The sequence below is a fragment of the Stegastes partitus genome, unplaced genomic scaffold, assembly GCF_000690725.1.
Source record: "Stegastes partitus isolate 25-593 unplaced genomic scaffold, Stegastes_partitus-1.0.2 Scaffold270, whole genome shotgun sequence".
Taxonomy (NCBI): Eukaryota; Metazoa; Chordata; class Actinopteri; family Pomacentridae; genus Stegastes; species Stegastes partitus.
In genome coordinates this window covers 102833-115659 of record NW_007578001.1, presented here as the reverse complement: position 1 = coordinate 115659, position 12827 = coordinate 102833, and the positions used below count along the sequence as shown (strand labels likewise).

Below are 12827 nucleotides of genomic sequence, written 5' to 3'. Positions count from 1 at the left end.
CAAACCCTATTTATTAAGTGTTTACTGCAATGTCTAAGTTGAAATGATCATTTATGATTAGTTACTACAAGAAGTCCTTTTATACGTATTTCTTTTATCTTCCTTTTGTTGTTTAATTATCATACAATTATATTCAATAATAGGAATATAAAAAAAAAATCATGTGTGCCTCAGCTGACTCTAATGTCTAATTCTTAAGAAATAAATTTCACAACAAAGTCTGAATTAGTGATCCAGCTTTATTTGTGTAAATACCTACACTCTTTAATGCACTTGGGATTACAATCAGCCAGTTCAGTCAATAAGATATGAAAATTCATCAATATCAACAATGTCTAAACTTTATATTTGTCATTCTGAGTAAAAAGGACAAACAAAAATAAGATATGCCATCAAGTGTAGTATAAGAGCACACTTTTGTAAGAAGACACTGTGGTAGAAGTAGTCTCGTCTCTGTTTTGGCATTAACATGGAATGCAACGACTGTATCAGCAAAAGGCAGTGAACGCAGCAACCTTGATTCAAAGTGATGTCTCTTAGCAATCCCGGAGCTGTAGGCAGCACTAAGAACCAACGGAAAAATATGCAGTCCTTCTTAGCTCAAGGCACAGAGGAATTATACTCCAACTCATTTTCAAGCAGGTCCCACTGATTAAAGAAAAAACAACATCTTTTACATCTATGTGGCCACTGGAGATGGCACTTGAGAGGACACTGAAAACACTTAACATCTTTGAACATTTACAACAGACCTGATGAGTTTCATTTGACAACTATGAAACACATCATGTCGCATGAGAAGAAGAACACAGATTCAAAGAATATTACTCAACACGGGAGTTATGTTCTTGCCACAGGGGAGTAGAGGTGGTTATGCTTGCAGCATCTGCCAGATACCAAATGAAGTGGCAGTGACTGATAGTTAGTCATAGCCTGTCAGGTTATCGTTACAGAATCATGGAACATTTGACACACAGACAGAACTGACAGCAACATGGCAAAAGTTCAAACTTTGGTGTGACCACAAACAAACGAGAAAAAAATGTCCAGCATTTGTAAATACTATACACATTAGCGCAATTGAAACAAAAAAAAAGGTTCAATTTGTGATTTTTCTTCCCTTTCTAAGGCCACTGGAATAAATAGAACTGTATTAAAGAACTGCAACCCAGTTATTGCTTGAAACACTGCGTGTGGTGATCACAGGATGAATGATGCTCAACCGCATTAGTGATGTATATTTTGGACTTGCTGGAGGAATGACAGCATCCTGTTTGCCCTACAGGATTGTTCTCAAAAGCGTTTAAGCCTCAGAGAAATGTTGTAAACAGTGGGGCAAGTCTTAAAATGCAGTAACAGTCAAAAAGTGTTTAAATAACCCCTCAGATCATCTTCAGGAGTGAAACAGTCTCCGTCCATCCACTGTGGAAACAACATATCTGTGCGCCCTGGCAGCTCAGGATCGCTGCACGTCCTGGGAGGTCTCCTGTTCGTGACGGTCCACTCTGGAAGTGTGTGTCTGCAGGCGTCATTGTCTTTGTCTCATTGCAGCGGATTATCAAACACAGAGTCTGGTAGGACAGAGATCTTCAGCTTCTTTTCTGGCCAGCTGTACTCCTTTGGTAACTTTGTCTACACAAAAGAGACAGGACATATAAGGTAAAAGTAGACAGTTGTTCAACTCCAAACAGAAAGTAAAAAGTTAAAAAACACAGGGATTTTACTTTACCTCCTCACGAGTGTTGAGTTCCTGTAAATCCCCAAGCATCTGCTCCACAAACTCTTCAGTCAAAAGTATCTATACAGGGAGACGAGAAGGTCAAATGAATACATTAAAGATGAAAGCACCACGCAGAAACTCAAGAGTTTGTCTGCGTGAGTATACCTGAAGCCAGGGGCCGTGGGCTGCATAAGGATGCTCTTCTGTAGCGAAAGCTCCTTCAACTCCTGTCGACACGAAGGTAATGGCTGTGTCTCCGTTGATACTTTTATACGTGAAGTGTCTCCCATGGAGCAACCGGCCCCTGTAATAAAAGATTAAATACAAAACAGTGTGAACTCCAAAGTTAATTATACATACTTCAGTGGTAAAAGTTTGAGTTTAGTTTAGCTGTGAGAGATTTTTTTTTTCCCCTTTATGTGGAAATTACGAGTGTGGTTTCTAAGGTTAAAATATATACTTCAGCCTCTGAGCATTTCTTTGTGATGACAGAGGACAGCCAGGTTCCTAGTTTGAAATGTACAAAAACATGTTATCACAGCAAGTTTTAAATCTATGAACCCCTAGTTTTGAAACCTTTACTTTTAGGCTCTAATCTTATGTTTTCTATCTCTGTTATCCAGATCTTCAATCACTTTATAGTAATAATTATAATTACTTATAATAATTGCACATTTTCTATATTAGCCTTTAAATTAAGAAGGAAAAAAACAAATATAAAAAAAGGCATTTTAAAAAATATAAAATGCTGGCACTAGAGGTATCTGCTCATAACTGTGCAGTGGAGATTTTATATTATGGCAATACCAGAAACACGATGGCAAGATACTGACTTAACTTGAAAAGAAGCGTGCTTGGTGCCTTACAGGAATAAATGTCACTGTGTTATCCACTGACGTGTTCACATACAGAAGCATACTCGCAGAGGTGCTTCGTCAAGAGGGGGCAAAGAGGGCAAATGCTGGATTCAGGGCTGTATGCAGATTGTGACTATGATTACACACAGACAAGCAACTAGCAATGTTGGAAAGGTCAACTATTTGCAATATTTGGTGAGCAGTTCCACTGAGGAGAAGGGACGTGAATTTGAACTCAATGTACGTCTGTCAGGTTCGAAAGGCATTTCACCTACTGAAGGAAAAAACAATGCAAGGACAAAATGTTTGCAATTATTATTATGATGATGAGAATAAAACATAATGTTGCATGTTTCTGTGTCTGATTTAACAGTTCTGTGGTGATTTCTGCAGATAACTGCAGACATTTGGAAAATAATAATAAATAAAGATAAATACTAAAAACCATTTCACTTTCAGATATTTGCATCTGCATTCATTATTGTAGTTAGTCATCCATCCATTATCTATAAAACGCTTAATCCTCACTAGGGTCACAGGGGGGCTGGAGTCTATCCCAGCTGACTTAGGGTGAAGGCAGGGGACACCCTGGACAGGTCACCAGTCTATCACAGGGCTACACTTAGAGACATACAACCAAGCACACTCACATTCACACCTACGGACAATTTTAGAATCACCATCAACCTCAACATGTTTTTGGACCTTGTGGGATGAAGCCGGAGAACCCAGAGAGAACCCACGCTGCACGGGGAGAACATGCAAACTCCACACAGCACCTTGCAGTCCTATTGTAGTTAGTGTGATAGACAATCATGTTTGGTAGAAAGCATGCAGCTTAGTTAGTAATACAAATTGTAAAACTGTCCATGGCTACTAGGACATGTAAGTGTAGGTGGGTCTACTCAACAGATATTAGAGGTCAAAGATTGCAGGAAACATTTGACATAATCTCACTCCATGCATGTATCGCATAATTGGGCCCTTTCACTGTGTTCTCATTCTTAACTCCCTGCACATTTCTTGCTTGTTAACACAAAGGTCTCTCCATAAATTAACTTGTGTGCTTTCCTGAGAGAAAGTAAAAAAGAAAAAGCTGGCTCATCCTCCTGTCTGGGCAAAGGAGCATCACTAAAGGGGCATTTACACCTTTAGAGTTCCCATTCGATAGTAACTGCTTAGATGGGATTTTGTTTGGAAATACACATTCCATCAAATGTCACACACACCAAATTGAAGCAAAAGCCAAGTCCAGATAGTAATCAGGTGATAGTGTGTAAATTCTCAAAAACTGTCTTTGTATCTGTATGCATGTTATTTTTGTCTACAGTCCAGATTCTTTTCTTTTTCTTGGATGCAAATGCACATGATCTGTTAAACGTCAATATTCCATTTACAATCATATTTCACAATCTGTCTTATGTCCCTCTAATTTAAATGCAAGCTGGCTGGAAAAGAGAGGATCCACTGACCATGTGTTAAGTCCATGCACGATAATGAATGAACTTCACAGAACTTTGCAAACTGTGATCTTTGTCCTTGTACATCTTCCTGCTGCGCTTCTTGTTGTGTAGGCGAGCAGTAAAGAGAGTCAATCATTGTACATGGGCTGTGTCGACTCCGGTGGCTCAGTTACTTTATCGAGGTACAATAGTAACCTTCGCTGACTTCTGTAGTTAGTCAACAGTCAGGAGAGAAACGCAAAAACAGCAAATCTATTTACACAAAACACACAAGGACCGGAGTCTACACCCAGTCTGTTTACTAACACTAAATGCATGACTTTCAGGTTATTCATGTTACAGGAATACATGAATATTCATTTCAAGCTGCTACATGTTCTGCTCACCTCAAAAAGCAGCGGACGAAGTAAAAACTAGCTAACTTGTTATTTTCTTTGAAGTGGCATCGAAGTCCACGTGGAAGGAAGTTCAATCGAATGTTTGGGGGCAAGTTGCAGAAAGCCCCTTTTGTACTTCTGAGAAACTGGTGTCATCTGTGTTTTTGCTCTTGTGCTTTCTGAAGAAATTTCTGCCACACCCATTCAACACAAATGTTTGGACTATTTGTCTGTCTGCCTCACAGACATTCCAAAAGGGTACATTTGGTGAATGGGTGGAGGAGAGAGAGAGAATGGTGCAGTACCGCAGGCAGAGGGGCAGCAGTGTGCCTGACTCCTGGTTGAATTTCAGATGGACGCTCTCCAACTGTCGTGTTCGGACCAACTCATGAGGAACAATGGCTGCGGAGCTCTCACTCTCCAAACTGTCCTTCCGACTCCTTTGAAAGTGACAAACAAGAGAAAAAGAAAGCGGGGAAGGCAACAAAGGAAACTGTAAGCGAGAAAGTCTCAAACTGGACTATCACTAATGCGCTGATGACTGCGAAAAACAACCACTGTGAAGGAAATGGCAGCTGTTTGGCCAGTAGCTAAAAGTGAGAATACACAGGCACAGATTTTGCAACTCCTACCACAGAACTGTTACCTGACTTTGGAGAAGGCGCAACTAATTCCACAGAAAAATAGCAACAGAAGAGCGACAAACCATCATAATACGCTAGTAGCTAAGAAACAATGGTGATAACAGTTGAGATGTCAGCAGGGCTGTGAGTCACTGCACACGGTGGAGGGAGTTATCCTGGTGCAACCCTTGTGCTGAATTGAACCCGTGTCAGTGTGTGTTGGTGTGTAGGAGGAACACTCACTGAGGTCTCTCGTGATTCTGTCTCTGGCTGCTGATAGGTGGTAGTGCTGCCTTGCTGTTAAACTCTAGTCCTTTTCTCAGGGTCTCCCTGATCTGCTCTGTGTCTGTCAACGCACAGAGAAAAATGAGCCAAGAATAATTCCATTGTGCACAGCTGACAGCATGAAAGCAGAATTCCTGTGTACAGCTTGTTTCAAGCATTTTTTGGATCCACTGGGAGTTGACATACCTTTGTCTGAGAGCCTACGTGGCTGCGATCCTATGCAGATGGATCGACTGTCCTCCTCATCTTCTGGCGGTCGACTCAAATCGTCCCACACACACTTGGCGCTGACCCCACTCAGGTTAGAGCCCTCACTCTCAATACCCTGGTCTACTCTCTCCTGCTTAGAGGAGCAAGAAATATACGCAACTGTTAACACTAGCTCACATAAACCTCATACAAGGTCAACATTTTGCAGAATGAAAATACACTATATTAACATTTATAGGGGAACACATGGTGCCAAATACTGTCACAGAGCAATCATGTATAATTTGTTGTAAAATAACACAACACTGTCTATAAAGGGTTCCCCTTTCAAATGCTTTGTGCATGTGAGGATCACTTTGCTTCTGACATGCAGGACAAATCATTGACCTGTTTCAGACCAGTTTAATCTGCAAGTTATAAATGACTTCCTTTTACGATTTGTGTGGACTTTATAAGGCTTAACTCTGTAAAAATTACGACTCCATTTATTGACCTTCACAATAAACTGCTTGCATAATATAATAGTAGATTGTGGTGACACTATTCATTCTGTTAATATAAAGTACAATTTCCATGAGATGTAACAATATTCCTGAAAACAAAATGCAGTAGAATACAATGCTTATTTAACATTTGTCACACAACAAGTAACTAGCAGCCATAGAAAAAAGGATTCAACCGTATCTCACGCTGTATAAATAAAATATAGTGCACTTAGCTGAGTTTGCAGAATTTAATAAAGCCTTACTTGTAAGTGTGGATCAATGTCAAAAATGGTCTCCCCTCTCCTCATGTCTGTGATTAGCCAGGGGCCACCAGCTCTGTATAAAGAAAAAACATTAGCATTAGTCCAGGTCAGTATTAACTTCAAGCCAAACACACAAAGTTAATGAATGAACAAGTAACTCGGCTGTTAACTTGGTGTTGCCATTTATTTGTCAAACTGGACTCCACACATTTTACTCTGAAGCCACATTTCAGTGACAGTATTTTCAGCCGGTTTAGTTTAGTTTACTTAAGTTCAATGACGGACCATCTGAAGCCAATTGTAAATACTGTCCCTCAACAGATAAATCATTGAGATTTGATTTGCTGCTCTGAACTTAAAGTCTGTTTGTTAGGTTTCGAGCATGTTTTTTACGTCATGCAAGCAAAGCAGATCTAGTCAGTATTCTGAAATAAAGTAGAAAAATCATTGTCAAAAGTCCATCCAAAGTAAATTCACAATTTTTCACCTACAAATGCACTAAAAAGAGCAACTTCTTGTGCATTTCTGAAGCCAAGTTATGCTAATTTGTTGTAAATCATTGCCATGTGATTCAAGGATTGCTATGCTGTCTCACATTAGGTTTGCTTAAAAACCTGTACTTAGATTCATTATCCTAACAGCAATTCTGTAACTAACCTACTTAGGTTTGACAACATCTGTGCCAGATTTAGCAACAAACTGAAACGTAACCATTTTAACCCTCTTAACCCCAAAACTCATCAGTTCGAAATGTAGATATTTTTTGTTTTAAAAATCGTCAAAATTACACCATTGATCAGAGTCACAAGCTACTAGAATATAACTATTAATCTGTGGCATGCCGTTACATCAGAAAACATAGCCACAGCAAAGCTTATAATAATAATAGCATTATAACTTTGTCATACTGCACATAAAACAATTTTTGAGATTTCTTTACCTCTAGTCATAGCGGTGTCTTTTCCGTTAATACTCAAACTTTATGTTGCAGTGAAAAATATGCCCACAATCAATAATAATATGACAGGAGCAAAGAAAAACCTAGAAACTGGTTGGGGCGAAGAGGGTTAAATTCGAAAACATGGCTTCTAAATCTAGTCAAACCGCCTGCTACACAGCTCTACTCACACTCGTATTCCCCGCATCAGCTCCAGGATGCCTTGGCCGTTCCACTGTTGGGCCGCCTGTAGCTCCTCTGTACATACACCCACAATCTATAGGAGACAGTACAGAGTATGAGAGGGTGTCATCCACAGTCGTGTTATTTTGAGAGTGCTTCTTCCTTATTTTGATGAATTATAACAAGAACAAAGGTTTCAAATTGTACAGACTATATTTGCTGTTAATCCAGCTTTTGTTAAAGTAGCAGTGTATAGTATTAGCTGAATGTGCAAATGTGCTTACTCAGATTATTGTTTTATTGGACAATAAAACAGATTTTTTACTTGGATTTATTGGTTTGTCTTTCATGTGTTTTCCATTATTTTAGAATGGAGTTTTGGCTCAACGCGTGAATCTTATAACTACGTTGTGCTTTAGTGCAACTAACATTCAGTGCCCAGTGTCCTGTCATTGGCTTTCCTAATGACTTGTCCAAATCCTCAATCAAACTCCAATAAAGTTGTCTGTTATCTTGGACTTTCTGGAAAACAATTTAATCCTAAAAGAGCCTCATGTGGACTTATTCACACGATTTGACTATCACATATTTGAACTCACCTGGAGAAAGCTCACACAGCCAAACGGAGTTTGAATTGGTTGCATCTGTGGATCTTCTGTAAGCAGCATATGCTGGATACGAGATTCACTGTTATCTAGCGGACTGTGCCATGATACATGGTCACCACTACAAAATGTGTTTTCTGCAAAAGAGAGAACAAAAGGAGGCATTCATTTTCAAAGCATAATAAAGCATGAAACAAAACCTTTAGATATCAAGAAAATGCAGTCATGAAGGTTGACTGAGTGAATCTGAAGTAGTAAATTCAGCCACCAGTAAAAAAAAACACACACAAAAAAAAACAGCCATACTTTACTATATGTCACTATGTGACTGTACTTAAATGGTGAAGGAAGGTTCCTGTTACAGGAAAAGAGGGGACACACATCAGGAAGAGAAAGCGAGTGAGTAAGAAAGAAACTGGGACCCGAATGTGGAAAGAGAAGCATAAAAACTACATTTCTATCTGAGTAAATCTGTCTGCTTGGGAGGTAACATGCACCCAGTCCAGATTTGCTGCAGAGAAAAGAAAGGGAGAAGATGGCCAGGAATCAGCATTCATTTAGCTTAGGGGCCCAGCCCACCCACACGCAAATTGACCCCAGCTGGAAAGCAGAGAAGGGCTGGGTGGTGAGGAGAAGAGAGGCTGCAGTGAATAGCTTTCTTCTCTTTCTGCATGGCTTTAATGCATGCCCCCTCCCTTGTCAACCACATTTTCTTTTGTACATTACATACTGGACTGAAGGATTTAAAGAACTTAACAACACAGCATATAGTCATTATCTGCACAGTGCACATTCATACTACAACAACAGTCTTGTTTGTCATTTGTAAAAACAATCCTACTAAAATGACAGAGGGGGGAAAAGGGAAATTAAACTTCCTGTCAATATGCAGGGCTCCAACAAACACAAATGTACCAAACCTAAAACTGACTCCCAAAGCACACTGCTCCATTCAAACATTTTTAAATGCATCACTGGAATTGCAAGCTACCTTTACAAAGAGCACTTTCTGTGGATTCACAAAGACTTCACATGGTGGTATGGCAATCACAGCCAAAAGGGAGTTGCTCTATTAAAAATCGTGTGATAAATCATCTGCGAGGTTACAAACTAATTGCAGATAAATGAAAATCACAAATCAGTACACCCTGTCACAAACTCTGTGAGTGAAGCATGAAGAATGTATGGCCGTCTAACAATATCTTTGATTACTTATCAATCTGTCTTTTGTTTGATAATCAATTGCTCCTTAAAAACAAACAAAAATGACAGTTTAAGAGCCAAAATTCTTCTCTCGAAACTGATTGTTTGTAATCTGAACAATAACTGAAAAGCATTAAGCTCCACTAAAACCAAGAAAAGCACGCATTTTTTTTCAATCCAACCAGAATAACACCATGTTTGTTGTTTTTAGTACAAGTCTTCTTATTAAAACAGTGTGCAATAAAGTTGTTAAATCTATTTTGTAACTTTCAAGTATGAGATTCAACCACTTGTCTTAACCCATTCCAAATACATTATGTGAAGGACACGAAAAACGGCTCTTTGTTCTTACCTGACTGAAACACATAGCGAGCCAATCCCTGCATGAGCTCAGCCGGCCATGTTGGAGGTGCCGTCTCTCCCACCTCTCTTTTCAGTCGAAAGGTGAGCTCAAATCCAAACCCACTAGGTCCATCCGCCCCTGTAAATCTGACACACACACACACACACATACACAGTTAGGAACTAAAGAAACAAAATTATAGGTTTATTTGTATATGCAAGAGTGCTGTGATAATCACAATACTTGTCAAGATCAACAAACTGTAGAATAACAGAAGGTCATCAAGGCTGGTGTGAGCCAGTAGGTGGGCTACTGTTAATGGGATCCTGACGTGAGCAAATATTTGGCATACTGTAAGGCTTAAGTGCTGATTTCTCACGGTAATCACAATGTAAAATGAAAAGAAACAAATCCAGACAGCTCATCATATGTTGCATCAAATATGCACCGAAATCCACCCCAACTCGATCAGAATACTTACTCATGAACACGATTATCTCCATACAGGTCACTCAGTCCAAAGCTTACATAGTGCCAATGCTCCTGGACGTCCTGAGCTGGACAGCCCGTATTCCTATACATACTGATGTAGTCTAATGGGTCTGGTCCTCCTAGCCTGTGAGAAGTACAAAATGAAAACCCTTCAGCCATGGAAAAACTTGTTTTAGTGGTCAGTAGAGTACGTTAACTCCTCAGTACACCTCTGTAAACACAGTTAGCTTATATTGAAGGCTATAACTACATACAAACACTTCAAGTTAGATTCCTTTAAATCAAAGCTTTTTATTTAAGCTAGCAAAGTTTGGTAAAGTTTGAGTAATCGCAGAAGCTATTTGCAGAGTGTCTTCTTGATGTTAGGTTAGTTAGCTTAAACATTAGCTTGGCCGCTAAGCTAACTCTTGGCTAACGTTCAGCCGCCACAACATAAACTTATTCCCGGTGCCCACATGTATGTCCGACCAGCAACAACACAGTGAGTTACCTACCAATATTTTACGATGGCTGTAACTTGAAGCGGGTTGGCTTGCTCGGGGTAAAGTCGCCGACATTCCCCATAGATAGCCTCCAGTCCGGGGGGAAACAGCGGCACCAGCCCGTGGGCTTGAGCACCACTGGTAGGCCGTACCTCATCCATGCCACGGCCTCGAACAAATCACGTTATTCTTTAAAAAACTACGTATATGCACTAATATTTTGATAACTACCCCCAGTTCAACAAAGGGGGACTAAACTAAACCATGAAAACTTCATAAACGCTATGTTGTACAGCAGTATACGGTCAACTGTTGATCGTTGTGCTACACTCAGCGGGGGCCTGTTGCTCATCCTCGAAAAAAAAATGCCTCACCATTGGTTGGATGAGGGCTACGTCACTGACCGAAGACAAGTGACAGCCAATGAGAATGTAGGATAGGGTTTGTGTATGTTGGTTGATGATTATAATTGGCTCATAAACTGTCAATCAAACCGCAGGAGGCTGTGATTTCAGGGCTGGGACTGAAAAGTTGTTCTTGGGCCAAATGATGGCTGTGAAGGCCAAATGGATCTTCAAAGAGGCTCTCTACTAAGGAGTGGTAGGCCTGTAGGCACTTTAAAAGTAGGAGAACTGAAAAGATTGTTTGCAAGATGTTCTTTCAGTCAGACAAAAATCCATTTCAGTGTATACTTACAATTATATTTTATATTACTGAGCTGTATAAACTAATGTGTTGACATCATTTTAATGATAATGTTATGGCTGGATGTGATGTCACTAATTTAACTGCCTCATTGGTAATGTTAAATCTGCAACAATTAAATCAATCAACCAGAAATCAAAGTCAGCAAAGCAGTTGCTCTTAAAAGGTGATGAAATAGAGCTATGAACTGCCATAAAGTAGAAATACCTCAGCTCAAAAACTTACCTAAGCAAAAGTACTTAGTTGCTTCAGTCATTTTCCACTTTTCTATCCAAAAATGTTTAAACATGATATTTAGAAGAAGAAGCTTTATTGTCATTGTCCATGAAATACAACAGAATTTTGTTTGGCATCATTTTTGCAGCAGCTAATATGGTCACATTTCTAAGAAAAAAAAGTTAAAAGGTGAAATAATACAATAGCAATAACATATGAAATATAAAATAAATACTCTACTATTCATATAGTAATTGTGAATTTTTTAAAAATGAAAGTAAGTGTAGTTGTCAAGATGCCCTACATAACGTGGCTGTAGTAAAATTTCTTTTTAAGACATCACAGCCGTAGTATTATAATGATGCCCTGACTGTGCAGCAACTGGATTTTTGGCTCTTTTATTGCACTGTAATAACTGCATGTGTGGAATTAAAGCACATCATATCAGTTTAAATAGAAGTAGAAACTAGAGTATTTTTGCATGAGGGTGCATAGCTAAATGGGGTATTGATCAAACTTTATCCAAATTTTGGCTTCTTCTGCTTGTTTTTCTTTTGCTTGGGTAGTTTTATCTTTGGACTACATGGCATATTATATTCCAACTAGGTGATGACAAGGAAGTAGTGTCAGTTTATTCAATAAATATATTTGTTTCAGGAACTTAACATGAAAAATAAAGAAAAAAGATGAGAAACTTGAGATTTTTTATCATTACTTCCTTGATAAAAGATGACCATGGCATTGGAACCTGTTTCATAATACCGAATGCAGGCGTACAACATGATAATGAAGCATTGTGTTATAATAATATGTCATATCGATTTAAAATATAAATGATCGACTCCTGCCCGTCAGACGTCAAGAATATATATATTGCCTTATGTGTTTTTGTTGTCACTTTACACATGCAGTGGTATAATAGCAGCCACAATTTGCCACAGTTTACTACCACATACTACCTACATATACACAGGATTCAACCGGCACGTTGAACAACACAACCACTGCTGTGACCTTCAGCTGTGATGTTGTTAAATCCAAGTAATATGTGTGCAAATTCAGCAACCGTGGCATCCTCGGTCTCTGTGATTTAATTTCCACTCTGGCCACTGTGGCACCAGTCCCAGAACAGAGTTTAGCCTGAGGGCTTCACCATCCCAGAATGGGAGCTTTTTTTTTTTTTTAGGGGATTTGAAATGATGTTTTGACCTATCATGGGGCAACCAGAGTTTATCAAGCCTCTTTCAGGAACTGCTGTGAGAGAACCAGCCCCTGAAACTGAATGGACACCTCATTTAATAAAATAGGACTGAGGGCTGAGGTCAAGGATAAGAAAAGGAAGACAGACTGAAAGTATCAGCATCCTGCAGGTCTTGAC

General features: G+C 39.3%; 1 protein-coding gene across 2 annotated transcripts; it reads right to left on the bottom strand.

Annotated features, from left to right (window-relative positions):
• Positions 1-219: 219 nt before the first annotated feature.
• Positions 220-10872, bottom strand: sufu (suppressor of fused homolog (Drosophila)). Of its 2 annotated transcripts, none has more exons than XM_008282390.1 (12): positions 10541-10872; positions 10036-10170; positions 9564-9700; positions 8003-8145; positions 7412-7497; positions 6284-6356; positions 5512-5668; positions 5284-5386; positions 4723-4857; positions 1886-2024; positions 1730-1798; positions 220-1632 (listed from the first exon to the last, which is right to left on the bottom strand). In XM_008282390.1, the coding sequence occupies exons 1-12, from the start codon at positions 10687-10689 to the stop codon at positions 1543-1545; spliced, it is 1416 nt and encodes a 471-aa protein (XP_008280612.1). In that variant the 5' UTR covers positions 10690-10872; the 3' UTR covers positions 220-1542. The 2 variants fall into 2 exon arrangements, with proteins under 2 accessions (XP_008280612.1, XP_008280613.1); XM_008282391.1 differs by having other exon boundaries at positions 5512-5665.
• Positions 10873-12827: the final 1955 nt, after the last annotated feature.

Bases quoted from the DNA above. Each gene is read 5' to 3' on its own strand.
- sufu (XM_008282390.1), bottom strand. From the start codon at position 10,689: ATGGATGAGGTACGGCCTACCAGTGGTGCTCAAGCCCACGGGCTGGTG. The intron at 7,498-8,002 runs GTGAGTTCAAAT...TGTCTCCTATAG, and splicing joins GCTGTGTGAGCTTTCTCCAG to ATTGTGGGTGTATGTACAGA. The intron at 5,669-6,283 runs GTAAGGCTTTAT...TGCTCCTCTAAG, and splicing joins ACATTGATCCACACTTACAA to CAGGAGAGAGTAGACCAGGG.